The sequence below is a fragment of the Vitis riparia genome, chromosome 19 (assembly GCF_004353265.1).
Source record: "Vitis riparia cultivar Riparia Gloire de Montpellier isolate 1030 chromosome 19, EGFV_Vit.rip_1.0, whole genome shotgun sequence".
Classification (NCBI taxonomy): Eukaryota; Viridiplantae; Streptophyta; class Magnoliopsida; order Vitales; family Vitaceae; genus Vitis; species Vitis riparia.
In genome coordinates this window covers 3,228,564-3,249,982 of record NC_048449.1, presented here as the reverse complement: position 1 = coordinate 3,249,982, position 21,419 = coordinate 3,228,564, and the positions used below count along the sequence as shown (strand labels likewise).

At 32.6% G+C, this 21,419-nt stretch overlaps 6 protein-coding genes across 6 annotated transcripts; 2 read left to right on the top strand and 4 right to left on the bottom strand.

Moving 5' to 3' along the window:
- The first annotated feature begins 3,402 nt into the window (after positions 1-3,402).
- Positions 3,403-3,882, top strand: LOC117909077 (E3 ubiquitin-protein ligase RING1-like). The gene has a single exon (XM_034822978.1). It carries the CDS (start codon positions 3,403-3,405, stop codon positions 3,880-3,882), a length of 480 nt encoding a protein of 159 aa, XP_034678869.1.
- A 2,275-nt stretch (positions 3,883-6,157) lies between these two features.
- Positions 6,158-6,640, top strand: LOC117909076 (E3 ubiquitin-protein ligase RING1-like). Its single transcript, XM_034822977.1, has one exon. The coding sequence runs from the start codon at positions 6,158-6,160 to the stop codon at positions 6,638-6,640; it is 483 nt and encodes a 160-aa protein (XP_034678868.1).
- Positions 6,641-8,726: 2,086 nt separating this feature from the next.
- Positions 8,727-11,993, bottom strand: LOC117909264. The gene is made up of 2 exons (XM_034823220.1): positions 11,600-11,993; positions 8,727-9,054 (listed from the first exon to the last, which is right to left on the bottom strand). Exons 1-2 carry the CDS (start codon positions 11,919-11,921, stop codon positions 9,038-9,040), a joined length of 339 nt encoding a protein of 112 aa, XP_034679111.1. The 5' UTR covers positions 11,922-11,993; the 3' UTR covers positions 8,727-9,037.
- Positions 11,994-13,620: 1,627 nt separating this feature from the next.
- LOC117909075 lies at positions 13,621-14,741 on the bottom strand. Its single transcript, XM_034822976.1, has 2 exons — positions 14,227-14,741; positions 13,621-14,152 (listed from the first exon to the last, which is right to left on the bottom strand). Exons 1-2 carry the CDS (start codon positions 14,739-14,741, stop codon positions 13,621-13,623), a joined length of 1,047 nt encoding a protein of 348 aa, XP_034678867.1.
- A 32-nt stretch (positions 14,742-14,773) lies between these two features.
- On the bottom strand, positions 14,774-16,369 carry LOC117909072. Its single transcript, XM_034822975.1, has one exon. It carries the CDS (start codon positions 16,367-16,369, stop codon positions 14,774-14,776), a length of 1,596 nt encoding a protein of 531 aa, XP_034678866.1.
- A 2,208-nt stretch (positions 16,370-18,577) lies between these two features.
- LOC117909071 lies at positions 18,578-21,205 on the bottom strand. Its single transcript, XM_034822974.1, has 3 exons — positions 20,816-21,205; positions 19,051-20,711; positions 18,578-18,989 (listed from the first exon to the last, which is right to left on the bottom strand). Exons 1-3 carry the CDS (start codon positions 21,203-21,205, stop codon positions 18,578-18,580), a joined length of 2,463 nt encoding a protein of 820 aa, XP_034678865.1.
- Between the last annotated feature and the right edge of the window lie 214 nt (positions 21,206-21,419).

Below are 21,419 nucleotides of genomic sequence, written 5' to 3'. Positions count from 1 at the left end.
AATCCATGATGGCTAAATTTGAGATGTCTGATCTTGGCATAATGCATTATTTTCTTGGCATTGAAGTTATGCAGTCTTCTATTGGAATTTTTATTTCTCAAAAGAAGTATGTGCGAGAAATCTTAGACAAGTTTCAGATGAAGGATTGTAATCCTATAAATACTTCATTTGAGTTTGGTATGAAACTAAACAAAGATAATGGAGGAAAAAAGGTTGACAACACTCTTTACAAACAAATAGTGGGGAGTTTAATGTATTTGACGACAACAAGACTTGATATAATGCATGTTATAAGTGTGATTAACAGGTACATGGAATGTCCTATAAAGATTCATCTCTTGGCTGCAAAAAGAACTTTCTGGTACTTGCAAGATACTAAGGAGTTTGGGTTGTTTTACAAGAATGGAGAAAAGTCAAATTTGTGTAGCTTTATAAATAATGACTATGCAGGAGATTTAGATGATCAAAAAAACACATCTGGGTATGTTTTCATGATGGGGGTAGGAGCTATTTCATGGTCATCAAAGAAGCAACCTATTGTCACATTATCATCCACTAAAGCTAAATTTGTTGTTGCAACAACTTGTGCTTGTCAAGCTATTTGGTTAAAGAAAATCCTTAAAGAGCTGCATTTCAAAGAGAATGGACCTACTCAGATTTATTGTGACAATAGTTTAGCAATAAAGCTTTCCAAAAATCCAGTTTTACATGGTTAAAGCAAACATATAGATGTGAAGTATCATTTCTTGAGGGATCTCACAAATGATGGAGTCATTAATCTTATTTACTACAAAAATGAAGACCATATCACTGATATTCTAACCAAGTCTCTCAAGTTTCCTGCATTTAAGAAGCTCAGGAAACTACTTGGTGTTTGTACTTCAAATGTTTCAATTTGAGGGATGGAGCTTCAAAGTTTAACTCTTATTAAACTAGATGTTATGTCTGGAATATCGGTTTCAGGGAGGGATTGTTGAGGAAATTTAATAATTTGCATGTGGGTTATCCTAGTCTTTAGTGAGTTTGTTTACCTAGTCATAAAAGTTTGTTTTTAACGTGGGATAGTGTCTATTTTCATGTTGCTTTCAGTCATGTATTAGCCTATTTATAGGTTGTTTGTTATCGATTAAAAAATTTAGAAAGTATATCCTTTGTTTCCTATTGTTATTGTGAAAAACATTTTATTAGTTTCTATTTATATCAAAAGTACCACTAATTATGTGGTTTTACTCGTGAAACTCGAGTCCCCACATGTATGATTCTGCTCTCATTATTTTATACTCGAGTCTCATTGTGTTTGATTATGTTTGGTTCTTGGAAAACACTAAGGAAATAAAAAAAATGTAAAAGAAAATGATTTTTTCATGTTTGGTTGTGTTATGAAAAATATCAAAGAAAATCAAATATTACTACAACTAGTTAGAAATTTATATATTTTTAAATTATTTAATCTTTATATTAATGAGTTAAAATAAGTAAAATGAGTTTGAAGTAACAAATAAAAATAATTTATTGACTTTCAAATCTATTTTTTATTTTCCTCTACTTTTTCTTTCTTTCTACTTTTCCTTTGTATTTTCTTCCCTTTCATTTTCCCTCAAATTTTTCGAGAACCAAACATAGTCTTTTTATTTTAATAAGATTTATTTATATTTTGATCTCATGTACTTGTATATTGGTGTCATATATTTGTGCTTTTATTTAATAAATTAAACGTTTCATGTATTTAAATATCTCAAAATTGAATTTGATATATACTCATTCGATACCTTGAGTTTTTATTTCAAAATTTAAACATTGAATTAAGTATCAAACTAATCCCATTTGAGCACCCTTAGGCTACATTTGGTTGACGGGATGAGATACGATAGAATATGTACATCCTAAGATATGATTTTCAATGGAATACGATATTTGAAGGTACGTAATTCGATGAGATATGTTATATTATATTATATTTATATTTTAATTTATGAAATGAATAAAAAAATAATATGAAATATATATTATTTTCAATGTTTAAAATAAAATTATATCACATTCAAATATTTTTTATTTAAAAAAATGAAATTTTTGTTATTTTTAACAATATCCATGATTAAAATATTTAAACTTTATAAATAAATAAAATTATATTATGTTATTTAATATATAAAAATAATTTTTATATATCAGAAATTTAATTTATAATTAAAAAAATTATGTTGTAAAATGAGTATATTAAAAAATAAAATTTTAACAGAAAAATAAAATTTTAATACATAGGATATTTATATCTCATATCTTATCATCGGATTAACCTATTTCATAAAAGGGATAAAAAAAATGGATAATATATTTACACTTGAATTATGATTTTTTTTAGTACCAAAATACATACTACTATTAATAAAAAGACCAAAATGCTCTTACAAATATGAAATTCTAATATTTAAATTTAGATTTCTAGAATTTTAAAATATTTAATAAATTAAAAATTAAAATATTAAAATAAAATAAATAATTATTTCACTTTTAAAAATTTTAATAAATCTAAAAAATTTAAAATACATAATTTTATTCAAATTCAAAACAAAATGGACTTTAAAAAAAACTAAACTTTTAAATTAAAATTTTCAATTTAAAATTTTACTATACATTATATAACAACAATAAATAATAATAATAATAAAGGAGGCATGGATGTATTGAGAAAATTATGGTCTATTTAACCATTTTTTTTTAACTTGTTTTTAAAAACTATTTATAAGTTAAAGAACAAAAAATTGTTTTTAAAAACAAGTTTCATAAAATATGGTTAAATAGGTCTATGTTTTTCTTTTGTTTTTAAAAATTAGTGAAAAAAACTCATACTTATTATCTAAAATTTCACTTTGTTTTTAAAAATTATTTCTAAAAAACAGTAATCAAACAATGTTAGGAATTTTTAAAAACTATTTTTTATTTTTAAAAATAACAAATTGTTTTTAAAGCACATGACAAACAAGCCTCTATTTTTTTATATATGAATTTTTAAATAAAATTTTATTTGTTTTTAAAAATTGCCCTTGTAAATATTTTTTGTTTTAAATATTTTGAAACAAACCCTAAAGCATTAGAATCCAATAGAAACCACTAAAACTTCAAAAAGTGGAGCCCCTTGACCACTATCACAAAATCCTAAACATTATACACCTAGTAATCAAAATAGAAACCAAATCTATTAATCCCCACAAATAGTTTCCTAATTCTCCTACTCCTACTCAAAATAGAAATCACACTCACAATCAAACTACCGAACCCCAATATAAAATATACGATCAGAGTTAGAATTTGCACCTGAGAACCCCTCCCCCCCACCCACATTGTCGTCTTCTCTAGAGCCCTTTCTTCATCCTCTCTTCTTGATCAATATTTCAGACCATGGATCTCGACCTCATCATAATCCGTTATAGTATGCTTGGTTTCCTCGTCATGCTTCTTGTCCTCCTCCTCTGGGATAGGCTTTTCCTGCCGTTCATCAGGTCCCGGAGAATCCACGAGCCTGAGCTGGGAGGACCGTCAGATTCTGAACAAGATTTTGAAGAAGATGAGATTGAGACGATAGTGCAGGTGAAGAGGCTATCCCAAACACGGTTTCATCTGGCATTAGAACAGCTCCCACCTCTGACGAACTACAGAAGCCGCAGCAGCAGCCAAGGAGCACCCATATATGGCGGCTGCCCCATATGTTTGGAGGATTTCGAGGAGGGAGAGTCGTGCCAGGTTATTCCAGAGTGCAACCATATTTTCCATTGGCCATGCATTGAAGAATGGTTGATGGAGAACCAGACATGTCCAGTTTGTCGTCGCTTGCTTTTACCCAGAAAGAAGGCATATAAATTTCCAATTCCTTCTTACTGATCTGTGATATATATACAAGTTTGTGGAAGTTCTAAGAAAAGAAAACAAAGGAAGAATGTGCACTGCATTATTGAGAAACAATGAATACAACATTGATTTTATTATGGTGTTGGAAATTTTAGGAATGATTTTGTTGGAAATTTTATTATGGTGTAATTTTCTTGATACAAATATAATAAATAATCATATCAAAAACATAAATTCAAACATTACATAATTATTAAACGGGTAACACATCATGTAACTCATTAACTCTTGTAACTAATTTAACTCATTTAATAATCAAGTTAAATTAGGTTATATATATATATATATATGTATGATTGATGTATCAACTAAACATATTTATAGCTTAATTGATTTATTTATTTAAAAATAAATTTAAAATGTGTTAAATATATATTAAATAATTTAAAGATATAACTAAGGCAATACTGAAATTATTAAATGAGTCAATTCCGTTAAATTCTTATTTAACGGGTTATATAAGTTACTAAGAATTTGACTCAAATCAACTCAAGTTTTTGAAAAATGTATTGGGTTTGTGTTATATTTTTTTGTTCTAAAGTACAAAACATTATTTTTAAAAATATAGTAGCTTTAGACGACCTAAAGCTTCTATATAAAAACTTTCTATTATTTTCTGTTAAACAATATTTTATTATAGAGATTAAAAAAAAATCATTTTTAATACTATAAAAAAGTAAAGATTATTACTATTTTTTTATTTCAAAAACAAAAAAAAAAATCATAAATATATTCAAACATGAAATATTAGAATTATATCAAATATAAATCAAAAACAAAAACATTACAAAGTTGGAAACAAACGTCCTTTTCTAATTCCTAATTCTCCAAATCCCATTCAAGATAGAAATCACAATCCGAGTCCGAATCAAATTGCAAAACCCTAATACCGCATACATGTATACAACAAGTATATGGGTAATATGGGGCCGGTGAAGTTTTTCACAGGCCATAAAATTTCCACTGAAAATCCCAAAAATTAACATGTTGATCAACTCCCCTTCTATATATGCTTGGTGGAGGAACCCTGCCGAGTTGTTCCAGAATGAATCCATACTTTCCATTCACCTCGCCAGTTTGTCATCGCCTCATCTTACCCATCAAATGTTCTTCTCCTTGATTAATTATCAGGGTCTAGAAATAGGTTTTTACACTTGAATTCTGATTTTTTTTTCAGTACCAAAAGACATATTACTGTTAATAAAAAGACCAAAGTGCCCTTACAAATATGAAATTCTAATATTTAAATTTAGGTTTACTGGAATTTTAAAATATTTAATAAATTAAAATTTAAAATATTAAAATAAAATAAATATTTTTTTTTCAGTTTAAAAATTTTAATAAATCTAAAAAATTTAAAATACATAATTTTATTCAAATTCAAAACTTTTAATAAATAGAATATAAAAAATGGACTTTAAAAAAACTAAACTTTTAAATTAAAATTTTCAATTTAAAAATTTACTATACATTATATAACAACAATAAGAAGAAGATAAAAATAGTAAATAATAATAATAATAATAATAAAGGAGGCATGGATGTATTGAGAAAATTAGGGTTTGTTTGACCATATTTTTTTAAATTTGTTTTTTAAAACTATTTATAAGTTAAAGAACAAAAAACTGTTTTTAAAAACAAGTTTTAGAAAATATCGATGGGACTATGTTTTTTAAAATTGGTGAAAAAAACTCCTACTTATTCTCTAAAATTTCACTATGTTTTTAAAAATTATTTTTAAAAAACACTAATCAAACAATGTTATGAATTTTTAAAAACTATTTTCTATTTTTATAAATAGAAAACTGTTTTTAAAGCACATGGCAAACAAGCCTCTATTTTTTTATATTTGAATTTATAAATAAAATTTTATTTGTTTTTAAAAAATGCCCTTGAAAATCTTTTTTGTTTAAAATATTTTGAAACAAAACCTAAAGCATTAGAGTCCAGTAGAAGAACATCTGTTTAGAGACTAAAACCTTAAATAGTGGAGCCCCTGAAAGGCAAATATTTAGAATTAGACCACAATCACAAAATCCTAAACATTATACGCCTAGCAATCAAAATAGAAACCAAATCTATTAATCCATAATCCCCACAAATAGTTTCCTAATTCTCCTACTCCTAGTCAAACTACCAAACCCCAATATTAAATATACGATCAGAGTTAGAATTTGCAGCCCACCCACATTGTCGTCTTCTCTAGAGCCCTTTCTTCATCCTCTCTTCTTGATCAATATTTCACACCATGGATCTCGACCCCATCATAATCGGTTATTATTGTTTGCTTTGTTTACTCATTCTGCTTCTTGTCCTCCTCCTCTGGGATTGGCTTTTCCCGCTGTTCATCAGGTCCCGGAGAATCCACGAGCCTGAGATGGGAGGATCGTCACATTCTGAACAAGATTCTGAAGAAGATGACATTGAGGCGAGAGTGCAGGTGAAGAGGCTGTCCCAAACACGGTTTCATCTGGCATTAGAACAACTCCCACCTCCGACGAACTACAGAAGCCGCAGCAGCAGCCAAGGGACATCCATTTATGGCGGCTGCCCCATATGTTTGGAGGATTTCGAGGAGGGAGAGTCGTGTCAGGTTATTCCGGAGTGCAACCATATTTTCCATTGGCCATGCATTGAAGAATGGTTGATGGAGAACCAGACATGTCCAGTTTGTCGTCGCTTGCTTTTACCCAGAAAGGAAGCATATAAATTTCCAATTCCTTCTTACTGATCTGTGATATATATACAAGTTTGTAGAAGTTCTAAGAAAAGAAAAACAAAGGAAGAATGTGCATTGCATTATTGAGAAACAGTGAATACGTACAACATTGATTTTATTATGGTGTTGGAAATTTTATTATGATGTAATTTTCATGATATAAGTACAATAAATAATCGTTATTTTCTATAATTCAATTTTTCTTTCATATTTTATTTAAGCTATGTTTGGTCCTTTGAAAGAAAATACGAGATAAAGAAAGTAGCTATAAAAAGTAGATGAAAAATAAAACTGAAGTAAATAAATTATTTTTATATGTTGTTATAAATTTAATTTACTTATTTAACTATTCTATATAAAGATTAAATAATCTTAAAGAATATAAATTTTTTACTAATTTTAATTATATTTGAATTTTTGTCTCTTTCCTAATAAAATCAAAATGAAAAAATCATTTTCGCTATTATGTTTTTTCTTTAATATTTTTTTAGAATTGAACATACCCTTGGGTTATGTTTGGTTTTCGAAAAATTGGAAGGAAAGTAGAGAGAGAAAATAGAAGAAAATAAAAAATGAAGGAAAATAAAAATAAATTTAAAATTAATAAATTATTTTTGTATGTTTCTTCAAATTCATTTCACATATTTTCCTTAATTATATAATTTAAAAATTCAAAAATTTTTACCTAATTTTAATTATATAATTTTTTTTCCTTAATATTTTTTGAAACCAAACATAGCCTTAGAGTTATCTTTCCTAAATTTCACATATTTCCCATGTACTTTATCCCTCATATTTAATGACTTTTGCTCTATGGTTTATTAACTTCTGGTTTTTATAATTATAAAGTTTCTCTAAATTATCTGTTCGTATAAATAATTTATTAATTGAATATATTTTAATGCAAAGTACAAATAAAAAAATCAAAGTTTGAATTTTTGGGTAAATGATTGAGAACCACCTATTCCAATTTCTTATCCTTTTATTAATGATTTTTTTTTTATTAATATGAATTGGAATGGAAAAAGGGTAGAGTGACTTGAATTTGAATCAATATCTTATTTATTTATTTTTCATCTTCCACCATATTCAAATATTTAAAGTATATAAATATGAATCATATTAAGAATTTTGACTCAAACATTTATTCAACAATAAAATTTTATATATTTATTTATAAAAATAATAATATATAAGATGAAAATTATGTTATTAAACATCTCTAACTTTCAAAAAAAAAAGTTTAATAACATAAAATTTATTAATAAAATTAACATAAAAATATTTATTAATAACAATGATAAGAGATTGAATATTAATTTTTTTTGAAGATCCAATAAATTTTTAAATTAAATTTTTTGAAAATAATGTTTTTTTTTTTTCCATTCAATGGCTTATAGTAGGAACTAGCAATATAAGAAATACAAAATAAATAAATCCTAATGTTTAATCAATTTGGCATAAAAAAATATTTTCAAATAATATTCCCCAAAGACCATCACAAAAGATTAAGTGATATTTTCAAATAATTTTCAAGTCATTATTCAAATTAAGAGTAAAATTTATATTTCCTATGTATTTTAAAATAAAAAAATTAATTTATAATTAATCATCGTAAACAAATCATCATAATTAGAAGAAAAAAAGTAATATCTTTAATATATTTAAATAAAGAAAAGGGGTTTGAATAATTGATAAATTAAATTTCATGTATTTGCCATATACCGACAATTTAATTGAATCGATGCATTAAAGGGGGAATTCACTTTAAATCCTAAATTTCATATGTGAATCAATTTTAAAGGGACTTGTAGCAATCAACAAAAAGGTCATTATAACATATATTATAAATCGTATATTATAAATCCAAATCCAATGAACTTAAACTTTTAAAAAAATTTGTTATTCAACATTGCACCTATACTTGGGGGCATTGTATTTGAATCTTTTCACATGTCTGTTTTTTTAATTACCATTTTTTTTTTTACAATTGCCAATATTTGTATATCTCCACGTGCGGATACGGGATCTCCACATCTCGGCATGCGAGTATGCGGTCCAATACAATGGAATCGGAAATTTACATGCTTTCCTTCTGGGTAATAGCAAGCGACGACGAACCGGACATATCTGCTTCTTCACCAACCATCCCCAATGCATGGCAGGTGGAAAATATGGTTGCACTCCGGAATAACCTGACACGCCTCACCCTCCTCGAAATCCTCCAAGCATATGGGGCAGCCGCCATCTATGGACGTGCCTTGGCTGCTGCTGCTGCTGCTGCGGCGGCTTCTGTTCTTTGTGGGCGGTGGGAGTTGTTCCAATGCCAGACGAAACCTTGTTTGGAATAACCTCTTCACCAGCACTCTCGTCTCGATCTCTACTTCTTCAGAATCTGATCTTCCTAGCTCAGGGTCGTGGATTCTCCGGGACATGATGATCAGCCAGAGGATGACAAGAAGCACGACGAGGGAAGCACACAAACAATAAGTAAGGAGTAGGGATGACAAAGGGACGGGTTTTTTCGGGTACCCGTCCCGCCCCATCCTTAATGGGACGGGGTTTAAATTTAATAAACGAGTTTGGGATGGGTATGAGATTTTTTTTAAACCCAGGGCGGGTTCGAATATTGTCTCATCCCGCCCCGTTTACATATAAAATTAATTTTAAAATTAAATTAAATTTAAATTTTAAAATTAATTTAATTTAAAATTTTATTGTACTATTTTTAATATATAGATAATAAAAAATTTAATAAAATAAGTTATAAAAAATATAATAATTTTATTATTTATAAAATATATTTATTTTAATGTAATTAAAAATTTTAAAAGTAATTAAAAAAAAAAAAAAGCTAATTTCCCATACCCGCCCTGCCCCGTTTAATTTTTTAAATGGGACGGGTATGAGAATTGTTTTTAATAAATGGGGCAGGGTTGGGATGGGGGCGACCCATCCCAAACCCACCCTGTTGTCATTCCTAAGTACGAGGGAGCGATTCAGAGTGAAATATTGAAGAAGAGAGGATGAAGAAAGGGCTCTAGAAAAGAGAAGACAACAATGTGTGTGGGGGAATTTCTACGGGCTCGGCGACCTTGTGGGTTGTGTATTGTAATCGTTTCGTGTGATAATAAAAAGTGTTTTTAGTATTTTTAATAGTTAAAAAAATGAAAAATGAAAATTTTCAAGTGTTATAAATATTAAAAATACTTTTTAGAATTATTACAAAGGCACTTTAAGACGGGCCTACTTGGATTCTAACGGGTTTGTTTGAAAATATTTTTGGAAATGACAATTTTTAAAAACAAATACAATTTTATTTGAAAATTTATATATTAAAAATAGTTGGTCCGAGGATTTATCTATAATACAAAATTTTAAAATATATGTCCAAATGTAAAGGGGTGACAATTCATGTTGATTCGTCGTATTCGTGTCATGTCAAAGCTTAGTATTTTATGATATAACTCAACTTAAACTCAAAACTAATAATAATCATATCAAAAATATAAACTCAAATACTACATAATTATTATACGGTTAAGACAATGTATAACTCATTTAACTCATTTAATAATCATGTTAAATTAGATCTTATACATGTATATATGATTAATGTATCAACTAAATATATTTATGACTCAATTAATTTATTTATTTTAAAAAAAATTTAAAATATATTAAATAAAGATATAATTAAGTTAGTGAAATTATTAAATGAGTCAATTCAGTTAAATTCTTGGTTATATAAGTCAATAAGAATTTGGCTTGAATCAACTCAAATTATTCACAATTCATGTTAAATTTTGCCACATTCTTCAAATAACTGCTTTGCCAAATGTTTCTTGAAATTAGAAATTATTTTTTGTTCTAAAGTATAAAACATTATTTTTAAGAATATAGTAGCTTAGACGAACCCTAAAACTTCTATATAAAAATTTTCTATTATTTTCTGTTAAAAATATTTTATTATAGAGATTAAAAAAAAGTAATTTTTAGTACTTTCAAAAAAGTAAAGATTATTACTATTTTCTGATTTCAAAAACAAAAAAAAAAATCATAAATATATTCAAACAAAAAATATTAGAATTATATCAAATATAAATAAAAAAACAAAAACATTACAAAGTTGGAAACAAACGTGCTTTTCTAATTCCTAATCCTCCAAATCCCATTCAAGATAGAAATCACAATCCGAGTCAGAATCAAATTGCAAAACCCTAATACCACATACATGTATACAACAAGTGTTAAGATCAAATCATTTGCGTTAAGATTCTTTTATTTGATCATTAAGTTGGATTAGATGTCATATAAATCTATATAATTAATGTCTATTTTTGGTCAAATATTAATTAAATAATTTAAAGTTATACTTAAGTTAATTAGTATGATTATTAAATGGATCAATTTATAAGTTCACCCGAAAACCACGCATTTACCGAAATTGCAAACTCCTAAAAATAGGATGAAATTTAATTTTAATTATTTGTCAAAAAAAATTGCCTCCAAAAAAAGATAATTAAAGGTGGTTAGTGCTTTATTTTATTTTATTTTATTTTAAAAGTATATTATCAAGAACCATGGATTTTTTAAAATTTTTAAAAATTAAAATCAATATTTATAAAAGAGAAAACATAATGAATGGCATTTTTGTAAATATAATCAAATGTAGGCATGGTTGTAAATATAAATGGGCGGTATGCATGACAATTAGACTAATGATACTATTGATCTCAGATCATGATCTGAGTGCCCAAGTATTTCAGCAGCACAAATAATTCATGAAATTAACGGCTAGCTCAAAAATCGGCTAAATCCCTAAACTGATTCCTATCAATCGCATGACCGTTTTATACTGATGATGATGGTGATGATGATGATTGAAAGCATACATTCACTTCTCATCATGCTTATCACCATCCTCATCATCGTCATCATCATCAGAATCATCTATGTCATCGAACTCACCGTCAACTTCATCGTTGTCTTCATCGGAATCCTCCGTCTCATCATCCTCCTTAGGGATCTGCCGCCCACGTGCACTCACACGTGTCTGCTTTGGCTGCCGAAGCCAATGGCCGAACCGGTCTTGGACAACCGCGGCGACATCGGTGCGTGGGCATTGATTCATTTCCCAGATTGGGCGAAGGAGACGATCCGTCTGATTGGGATTGAAGAGAAGAGGGAGGAGGCGATCTTGCCCGTTGGCGTGGGACTGCTTCGTGATACGGCTGAGGATTAGTCGCCGGAGTGGAGCATTGCTGTCGGCGATGATCTGTCTGCTGGCCATTGAGATCGGTGGAGAGGTCACTCTCAGTCTCTGAGGCGAGCAGTGAGGGACAGAGGAGACCGGAGAGAGAGAGGGCTCGATATATAGGGAGGTGAGAGGGTGTAGGGTTTAAGAGATCCGTTCTTTGTATGACACGTGTACACTTTGAGGCTGGGGACTTGCCACCGATATGCTAAGGTATAAAAATTCTGGTACAACATATGTATACACAAATTAAAATCAAGATATTAAAGTAGGTGGAGGGAATCAGAGATTGATCAGAATTTTGGAGGGTGATTGGTAAATCAATTTAATGATTTAATTTAAATTATGAAAAATATTAAATATGTTTGATAAAATAACTTAAAAGTTATTTTTAATTTTAATTATTAAGTCAAAAAATAATTATTTTATTCTTAATTTCAAATTCTATTTATCTAATTTGCTTACATTAGTTAAAGTATATTTTAGAGTTATGATTTCGCATTCATAACTCTTTTTTTTATATAATAAATATTATAAATAAATTTATTAATTAAAGTTAATAAAAATAGATTTGAATTAAAATAATAAGGATAAATATGAGTTAAAATTAATAAGAGTAAAAATATTAATTTCATGATTTAGAATAGATTTTAATTGAACTTTACCAAACAACCTTTATACTTAAAAATAATAATAATAATAATAACTAATAAATTTTAAGTTAACAATTTAAGAATAATTTAACTTAAAGTCAATTCAAACCATTAAATAATAATTAAATTTTATCAAACACCCCCTTCCTGCACATAGAATCATCTTTGTTAGATCGTGAAACTTGAATTAATTTTATTACACTCTATTATATTCTGTCGACGATCATTTTTGTTGGATCATTTTTGTTGAATTGTGAAGCTTAAATCGGTCTTATTCACTCTACAAGGGATGCTAGGGTCGAGCTCATTAATCTTATTACACTATTATATTCTGCAAGTGATCATTTTTGTTGAATTGTGAAGCCTAAATCGGTCTTATTCACTCTACAAGGGATGCTAGGGTCGAGCTCTTGATGCTGGGTTGAACTCTTTGTCAAGTTTGTCTTTACTCATATTATATTTTTAATCGGGTTTCATTTTTGTTAAGGGGATAGTGATAGTGTTCACCTTTTAACCTCTCTCTTTCCTTTGATTAATTTGGTGGATGTTAAAAATCTTGTTTTTTTGGTACACGAAACTTTGAAGCTAGCTTTCTCCAACTTACCATGCAATTAACCCTTTAGAATTTGTAACAGACATGTGGAATTTCATATCATAAGAATCCCCATTCGGGTATGTTTCTTCCACTCATAGTTCAAACAGGGGAGGTTGAGAATATGATTTTGCATACAGAACAAGGAGAATAAATAAGCTTTTGGGTTGAAGAGACACACATGAATCAGCAGAGACTGTTCTTAAACAACTTTCAATCAGATTGTAAAAAGATTGAAGTACATATGTTAGAAAGTTAGCATTAAAATCAAGGATGATACAAAAGTATAGAAAAACATAAAGACTAAACCTAATAGCTGATAAATACTCAAGCAAGGGGCTATCAAAGAAGATTGTTCAGAAAGGTACCACTTTTTTTACAAGCAGAAAGTACACAAGAAATCAAAGAATCATTGAATTCCATCTGCACAAAAATGGAGCTTACAGGGATTATTAAGTGCTAGACTCTTCTATCAGCCTAGAACTCAGTCCTACATTCTCACATACTTCTGGCCCTTAAACCTCTTGGGGAGGATGCATAGACCCCCATATTTCTGCTGCAAGAAGAGGACCACAGCAAACAGCAGACTCCCACAAGGAATCATGGCATTCCAAGCAGTAGTGTAAAAGCCTGCACCAGGATTTGCATAGCTCCATGACCCATCGAAGCCTCGGGCAAAGCTCAAAGCACTGTACAATTCATATGCATGTGGGAGCAATCTGATGGAAGTTGTTCCAATGTAAAATGCATGAGAAAGAGCTTTTTCTCTCGAGTCTATGAACAGATTGAGCAGGATTTGAGGTAAAAGGAACCAATCAAGGACCAATCCAGAACAAGATCTCAAGTCCCTCCAAAGAGAATGCAGCTGGTAATTCATAAGGTGAGAAAAGGCAGGTTGTTCTGCTCGCAGTTCAGAAAAATGGAAATTAAGCAGCCAGCTATATATAATGGTGAGGACAGATAGAGAGCATTCTTCTCTGCAACCGCCCACAAGCCCTTCTGTTTTCCATCGCCTAATTTGGCTGATAATGTGAAATGGAGAAGACAGAATTGCAACAGAAAAGCAGCCAGTATGAGCAGATTGCTCAATTTAAACCATCTGCCATTGTCAAGCCAAACATTTTGATCAGTAAAGCTTCCCAAGAATAAGGCTTCAAAGTTCATCACGACAGGGATCATGAACCCGAAAGTAAGAATTACAAGCATGACTAATGAGATAGAAGGAAGGGCTTCAGGGCTCTTCTTCACATGAAGGAGTTGCAATCCCACAAAGAAACATGTAAGGGTGTTGGACATCAGAACCATGATGATCTCCAATTCCATCCTCCCAATGAACCAGCTTTCTTCAACCTTACTAGAAAAAGTTGAAGACAAATCCAGACGTTTGAAGTAAAGAGGGTCAGATTTTTCCCTTGTGCTTTCAATACTTCCCTTGATATACCCTTCATTCCCTGAACCTAATGGAGGGAATTGAAGGTTCACAAGAATCTCACAATCTACAGAGTCATCTGTCAAAATCTGAGTCTTTGAGCTCAGCCTTCTGCAGCCTACCATACACAGACCTCCTGTTTTGGCATCATAAATCCCTTCAGCAGAAATATCTACTTTCATATGCCTACCCGAAGATTCGCTAAATGGGCTGATCATACACCAAATTCAGCACCAGGTTCCAATGTGAAGCTTATCTTGTAGCTGATATTCACTGGGCTAATATGCCTGGCATTTGCTTCAACTACAGAGCTTCCTGGCTCTGAGCTTGAGGAAGGAATGCCATACTCAAAAGGGTCATAAAGATTATCACCCACAAAGAAAGGGGCTGCAGATCCCCATGCCATCACTCCTGTGGAGTTTTTAACCATCATGTCAAACTGCATATCAAAAGAAAAGTCATTCGGATTCGGGTATCTTTCCCCTTTATTTTCAGCACACTTTTTTTTCTGGCATAGCTTTCCTGCCCTGTCAATTTCAGTGTACTCATATTTCAAGCCTGGAATCTCCAGCCTTATATTCTCAGGACTTTGAAACATGATCCTATTAAAGTACTCTGAATCATCTACAGTTTTGTTGCTCCAAATTTGCCCCACAATGTTACTTCTGCTTCTGATCAACCAGATTGCTGGGAATCTCAAACTCAACCTAATTGAACAATCACCGATGTGAGCATTAGCGAGAGACTGCATGGTGTTCAAGATTCGACAGGCAACGACACATAGCCGATTGTTCTTGGCATCCCACCACCCCTCCCCAATCAATGTCATGTTGGGACTTGGCAGTTGGTTATAGTCAACATAGCTAAAGTTATGAAACTTGATCATAATTTTCAACCTCCGTTCATCCTCTGAACACTGACTTGCTTTTATGTTTATGAAATGGGGAAGATATCCAATTTCCCCACCAAAAGGAGTGCAATTCTGCAGAGAATAGCAGTCAAGTGGATACTCCAATTCAAACCAATTATCTGGCCTTGAAAGCATTGAACAGATACTGATATTTGACTCCAAACCGACCTCAGAAACCAAAGTGTACTTGTAATTCATTTGAGGAAACACCAACATGGAAATTGGTTCAAAGTAATTGGAATCACTAGCCAAATTCAAGCTCTCTAAAGTCCCACCAACCAAGTCAGTAACAGTGCTCAGATTTTTTACGTTATTGAGCTTGAGAACAGCAGCAAGATCAAGCAACTCACCTTCTCTGGAGTAGGCAGACCCTGTTCCCACCATGCAAAGCTTCCCAGAAGATTCTGACCAGAACCCATGTAGAAGAAAGGTCACTGAACCACCCCAAAAGCTTGTAGGCAGAACCCCAGAATAGGAATTCTCCATCTCTCTCAAATCTTCCCCATAGTAATACCTATTATTGCTTTGGAGGTTCAGACTCCCTTCCACCTTGAAAACACCTTCAGCCTCAGTTCTGTATATTTTCCGGGTCTGCAATGCCAGAAGTTTAGAGATGCTTGCCGAGTAGTCAGAGGAATCCTGGCTTAAAATTCTATCTCCCCCATGACAGTATCCATTTTGGGTTCCGGGAAACAGTAAGGTGGAGAAATCCAGAACAGTGAGGGGAAATTCTGGGACAATGGAAGAACAGTGATCAAGGTAGGAGATTTGAGATGGGGAGCAAGATACAGAGGCTGCACAGATGATGAAGAGGACTACATAGAAGGAGGCTTGGAGCCCTGATAACAGATACCACCTGTTTGCAGAGGTGGGTGTGCAAGAATTCAGAATCATAGTCATGGATCTCCTCAAGGAAGAAGAAGAAGATGATGAAGATGACGACGACCTCTGACTTGTTAAGTCTGTCAATATATAGCTTTGACTCTCTCCAAGTCTATACCTAAAAAATTTGGCCTTCCAACACATTTGTTACAGCTTCTCCAATGAACCCAAGTATAAATTTTCAGGAAAATATCATCTTTGATAAGGATTGATTTTTTCTAGTGATTAAGGTTAGTTGATAATCTTGGACTTTTTTTTTTTTTTTTAATTTCATTATATATCCTTTAGATAAAATACTTGCGATTTTTGCTTCATTTACATGAAATGTAGGCCATTAGAGGTTTATTAAATTTCATTTTGAGGGTGGTTCCAAGAGAGTGGAGGTCCATATTCTATTGTCAATGCCCATGTGGCAAGAAGAAAAATCGTGTAATGGGAATCAAATCACATTCGCACGTCCTGTTCTACTAATACAATATGATCTGATCATAGATGTCATGCCCACCTCTAAGAGTACTTTTCTTAATGGCACACTTGTCTCATCTCAAGTGTATTTTTTTTTTTTTTTTTTTATCGTAAGTTAAAGTTGAATTCAAAATTATAATTTTTAAAGGATAATAACAATATTGTAAAATTTTTATTAAATAAAAATAGATAAAAGTTTTTATTAAACTTAGAAAAAATTCTTTTATTCTAAAAAAATAAATCCAAACAGGGCTTAAAGACTACTATAAAAACTTGGGGGATATTCATACATTCAACTTATCATCAAAAGATATTGAAATTCTTTTAATAAAAAAAAAATTTCTTGTCCTAAAAAAATATTATTTAATAAAAATAAGATATTTAATAAAATTTAGAAAACATTTCTAAAAATTTGAAAAATCACTTTTACGTGATAAAAACCTGTTTTATAGAGATTTTAAAAAATGTTTTTAATATTTGTAACACTTGAAATTTTTTATTATTTAAGTGTTAAAAATACTATTTTTTAAAAAAAAAATCATTTTCAAATGTATTCTAAGTGATTACCCTAAAAATACTTTTTTAGAAAAACACTTGTTCAACGCACTATTAAAGTGATGGGGTGATTAGGCAAAACAACACCCAAAGTTCTTCCAAGACTCACCACCACAAATTCATCCTCATCTCGAGTGGAAGGAGCACTTGATTGATGAAGAGAAATAAGTATGTGTGTAATTCAGACGCTTGTGCTTCAGTTGTAATCTTAGGCCTATCCTGTGAGATTCTGCATGTCCACTAAGTTAAATCCAACATTGTACATTTTTTTAATGTACCGAATGGGGTGGGCAACCAAAGAAATATGGTCAACTTTGGATTAGTTTCCCAAGTGCTTTCCCCACACCCCCTTCCCATTTTTCCAATTCTTTGGATATTCATTTTCACATTGTGTGCAATTGATCTTTGGATATTCATTTTGTCCCGATTTTTGGCTCTGGTGCCAAAGCGACTTAGAGTGACCTCTCCAGGATTTGAACTCAAGACTAAGGTCCTTGTTGTTTCCCTCCTGGTACCATCTGAGCAAACCCAAAGTGGCATTCCCAGGATTCGAAATCAAGACTAAGGTCTTTGTTATTTCCCTCTTGGTACCATCTAAGCAAATCCAAAGTGGCCTACTTGTTCAGATGGTACTAGAAGGGAAACAACAAGGACCTTAGTCTTGAGTTTGAATCTTGGGGAGGTCACTCTGGGTCGTTTTGACACCAGAGCCAAAAATTGGGTCGCTTTGGCACTCATACAAATGTACAACGCTGTTGGAATCCAATTGCTTCCATTTTCTAATGGAGAAACGGGGTGCCTTTGGTACTTGGGGATTGAGAATGGGAATGGATCAATGTGGCACCGATACAAATGTACAACACTGTTGGAATCCAATTGCTTCCATTTTCTGATGGAGAAACGGGGTGCCTTTGGTACTTGGGGATTGAGAATGGGAATGAATCGATGAATCACAATATATATCAATCAAAATTTTAATGAGAATGAGATTTGATTTGGTTTCGTTCGTTTTATTGTTTTTAGAAAGCGTTTTTAACATAAAAATTTATTTTTATGAAAAATTAGTTATTTGATGAAATTTAGAAATCACTTCTCGTAAATCCTAAATAAGCATTTTAGACTATTCTTTTAAAAATGTTTTTAGAAAAAATACTTTCGATAAAAACATTTCAAATATAAGCACAACAAAAGCAATCTAAATTCATGTCACATGGCTATCTCACCTGTAACCACTGGTATCATCTCATATGCAGCTTCCGACTCCCTGAATCTCTTGGAAATGATACAACCACCACCAAACCGCTGCTGCAAGAAAATGATAGCAGAAAACAGCAGACCCGCACAAGGAATGATGACATCCCAAGATGTTGAGTAAAAGTCTCCGCCAGGATTTGCATATATGTATGACCCATCAAAGCCCTGAGCATAGTTCTGAGCCCTGTAAAGGTCATAGGCATGAGGGAGCAGTCTGATTAAAGTGGTTCCCATATAAAAAGACTGAGAAAGAACTTGTTGATCTCCTGAGTTCATGAACACATTGAACAGAATCTGAGGGAAAAGGAAGCCATCAACCACCAACCCAGCATAAGATGCCCAAGTCCCACCAAAGGGAATGTTGCTGGTAATTTAGCAACCAAATGATTAAGAACCCAGCTACATATAATGGCAAAGACACATACAGACCATTCCTCTCAGCAGCCCACAACCTCTTTTGGTCTCCATGGCCTAATCTAGCTGACCATGTGAGCAGGAGAAGCCGGCATTGGAGCAGGAAAACTACCAGAGTCACTACCCTCACAAACACATTGTTCACTTTAAGCCATCCGCCCCTTCCGAGCACAATCATCTCATGACTATGGCTTCCGAGGAGTATGGCATTGAAGTCTAGTGCAAGAGGGATCAAATACCCGAGAGCAAGAATTCCAAGCATGATCAGTGAGATGGAAGGCAGAAGATTGGGCTGCTTTTTCACATGAAAGAGTTGCAGGCTCACAAAGAAAAAGGCAAGGGTGTTAGACATCAGAACCATGGTGATCTCCATAGTCATCCTCTCATGACTATGGCTTCCGAGGAGTATGGCATTGAAGTCTAGTGCAAGAGGGATCAAATACCCGAGAGCAAGAATTCCAAGCATGATCAGTGAGATGGAAGGCAGAAGATTGGGCTGCTTTTTCACATGAAAGAGTTGCAGGCTCACAAAGAAAAAGGCAAGGGTGTTAGACATCAGAACCATGGTGATCTCCATAGTCATCCTCCAAATGGACTCTCTGGCTTCCACCACAATGAAAGCAGCTGAAGACAAGGCCAGACTTGGGAAGTGAAGAGGATCAGATTCATGTCGTGTGCTTTCGATACTTCCCTTGATGTAACTTCCATTCCTGGAGTTCAATGGAGAGAAGAGGAGGATCACAAGAATCTCACAATCCATGGAGTCGTTTGTCAATATCTGAATCTCTGACCTCAGCTTTCTGCAGCCTACCATACACAGAAATCCTGTTTTGGCCTCATAAATCCCCTCAGCAGAAATCTCCACTTGCAGATACATACCCAAAGAAGAAGAACTAAATGGATTGATGATACCATTAGATTCAGGCCCAGGTTTCAATTTGAAGCTCATCTTGTAGCTAATATTCTCTGGACCAATCCGTCTGCTATGTGATTCAACTGCTGAATTTTCTTGCATTGAGCTTGAGAGGGAGAATGGTTCAAAACTAACCAAAGGGTCATAAAAAATTTCACCCACAAAGAGGGGGGCTGAGGAACCCCATGCAATTATCTCTGTAGAGCTTTTAACCGACATGTCGAATTGCATATCAAAAGAATTCGCTTCTGGGTATGCTGTCCCCTTGTTTCCAACAGGCATCTTTTCTTGGCATGATTTTCCTGCTCTGTCAATCTCAGTATATTCATATTTCAAGCCTGGAACCTCTATAATATTCTGGGGACTTTGAAACATGATCCTACTGAAGTTTTCTGAATCATTCACCGTTCTGTTGCTCCAAATCTGCCCCACCATGCTACTTCTGTTTCTGATTGTCCAGGTTGCAGGGAATCTCAAACTCAACCTGATTGAACAATCCCCAACCCGAGCATTAGCCAGAGAATTCGTAGTGTTCAAGATTCGGCAAGCAACGACACATAGCCTATTCCTCTTGGCATCCCACCGTCCCTCTCCAACCAATGTGGTGCTTGGATTAAAAGGTCGGTAATACTCAAGTTTTCCAACGTTCTGAAATTTTATCAGAAGTTGCAACTGTTGTTTAGCCCCTGAACACTTAATTCCTTTTGTGGCCATGATACGGGGCAAATATTGAATCGCCCCACCAAAGGGAGTGCAATTCTGTAAAGAATTGCAGTCATGGTCATACTCCAACTCAAGCCAATTGCTTGGCGTTGAGAGTATTGAATAGATCTTCCAAATTGACCCTGCACTAAGTGATGAACCCTCCGGAACATTAGTCTCTCCAGGACCCCAGTACCACTCTCTTCGGAAATCGAAGTGTAATCATAGTTCATTTGAGGAAATACCAATATGGAAATTGGTTCAAAATAATTGGAATCACCGGTCAAATCCAAGCTCTCCAGAGTACCACTAAACAAATCGGTAACAGTACTAGAATTTTTTACATTACTGAGCTTAAGGATAGCAGCAAGATTAAGCAACTTACCTTCACTGGAGTATGCAGAACCTGATCCCACCATGCAAAGCTTGCCAGAAGAATTCGACCAGAACCCTTCTAGGCCAAAGCTCACAGAACCAACCCAGGAGCTTGGAGGGATGGCCTGGAAATTGGATGATCGTCCATCTCCTGAATCTCCCCCAGAAAAGTACATGTTCCTGCTTAGGAGGTTCAAAATCCCCTCAACCTTGAACACACTTTCTACCTCAGTTCTATATATATATTTCGGGTCTCAAATGTTATTACTTTAGAGAAGTTTGCAGAGTGGTGATATGGATCCTGGTTTATAATTCTATCACCTCCAATACAGTAGCCATTTGGTATGCGAGAAAATGGTAAGGTGATGAACTCCTGTATGGTTGGGGGCG

Excerpts from the sequence above, each read along its gene's own strand:
- LOC117909071 (XM_034822974.1), bottom strand. The coding sequence starts at position 21,205 with ATGTACTTTTCTGGGGGAGATTCAGGAGATGGACGATCATCCAATTTC. Across the intron at positions 20,712-20,815 it reads AGAGACTAATGTTCCGGAGG|AATTGCACTCCCTTTGGTGG; the intron begins GTTCATCACTTA and ends AATTCTTTACAG. Across the intron at positions 18,990-19,050 it reads GCTGCTGAGAGGAATGGTCT|CAACATTCCCTTTGGTGGGA; the intron begins GTATGTGTCTTT and ends CTAAATTACCAG.
- LOC117909264 (XM_034823220.1), bottom strand. The coding sequence starts at position 11,921 with ATGGCCAGCAGACAGATCATCGCCGACAGCAATGCTCCACTCCGGCGA.
- LOC117909076 (XM_034822977.1), top strand. The coding sequence starts at position 6,158 with ATGGATCTCGACCCCATCATAATCGGTTATTATTGTTTGCTTTGTTTA.
- LOC117909072 (XM_034822975.1), bottom strand. The coding sequence starts at position 16,369 with ATGACTATGATTCTGAATTCTTGCACACCCACCTCTGCAAACAGGTGG.
- LOC117909075 (XM_034822976.1), bottom strand. The coding sequence starts at position 14,741 with ATGAAAGTAGATATTTCTGCTGAAGGGATTTATGATGCCAAAACAGGA. Across the intron at positions 14,153-14,226 it reads TGGCTTGACAATGGCAGATG|CCAAATTAGGCGATGGAAAA; the intron begins GTTTAAATTGAG and ends TCACATTATCAG.
- LOC117909077 (XM_034822978.1), top strand. The coding sequence starts at position 3,403 with ATGGATCTCGACCTCATCATAATCCGTTATAGTATGCTTGGTTTCCTC.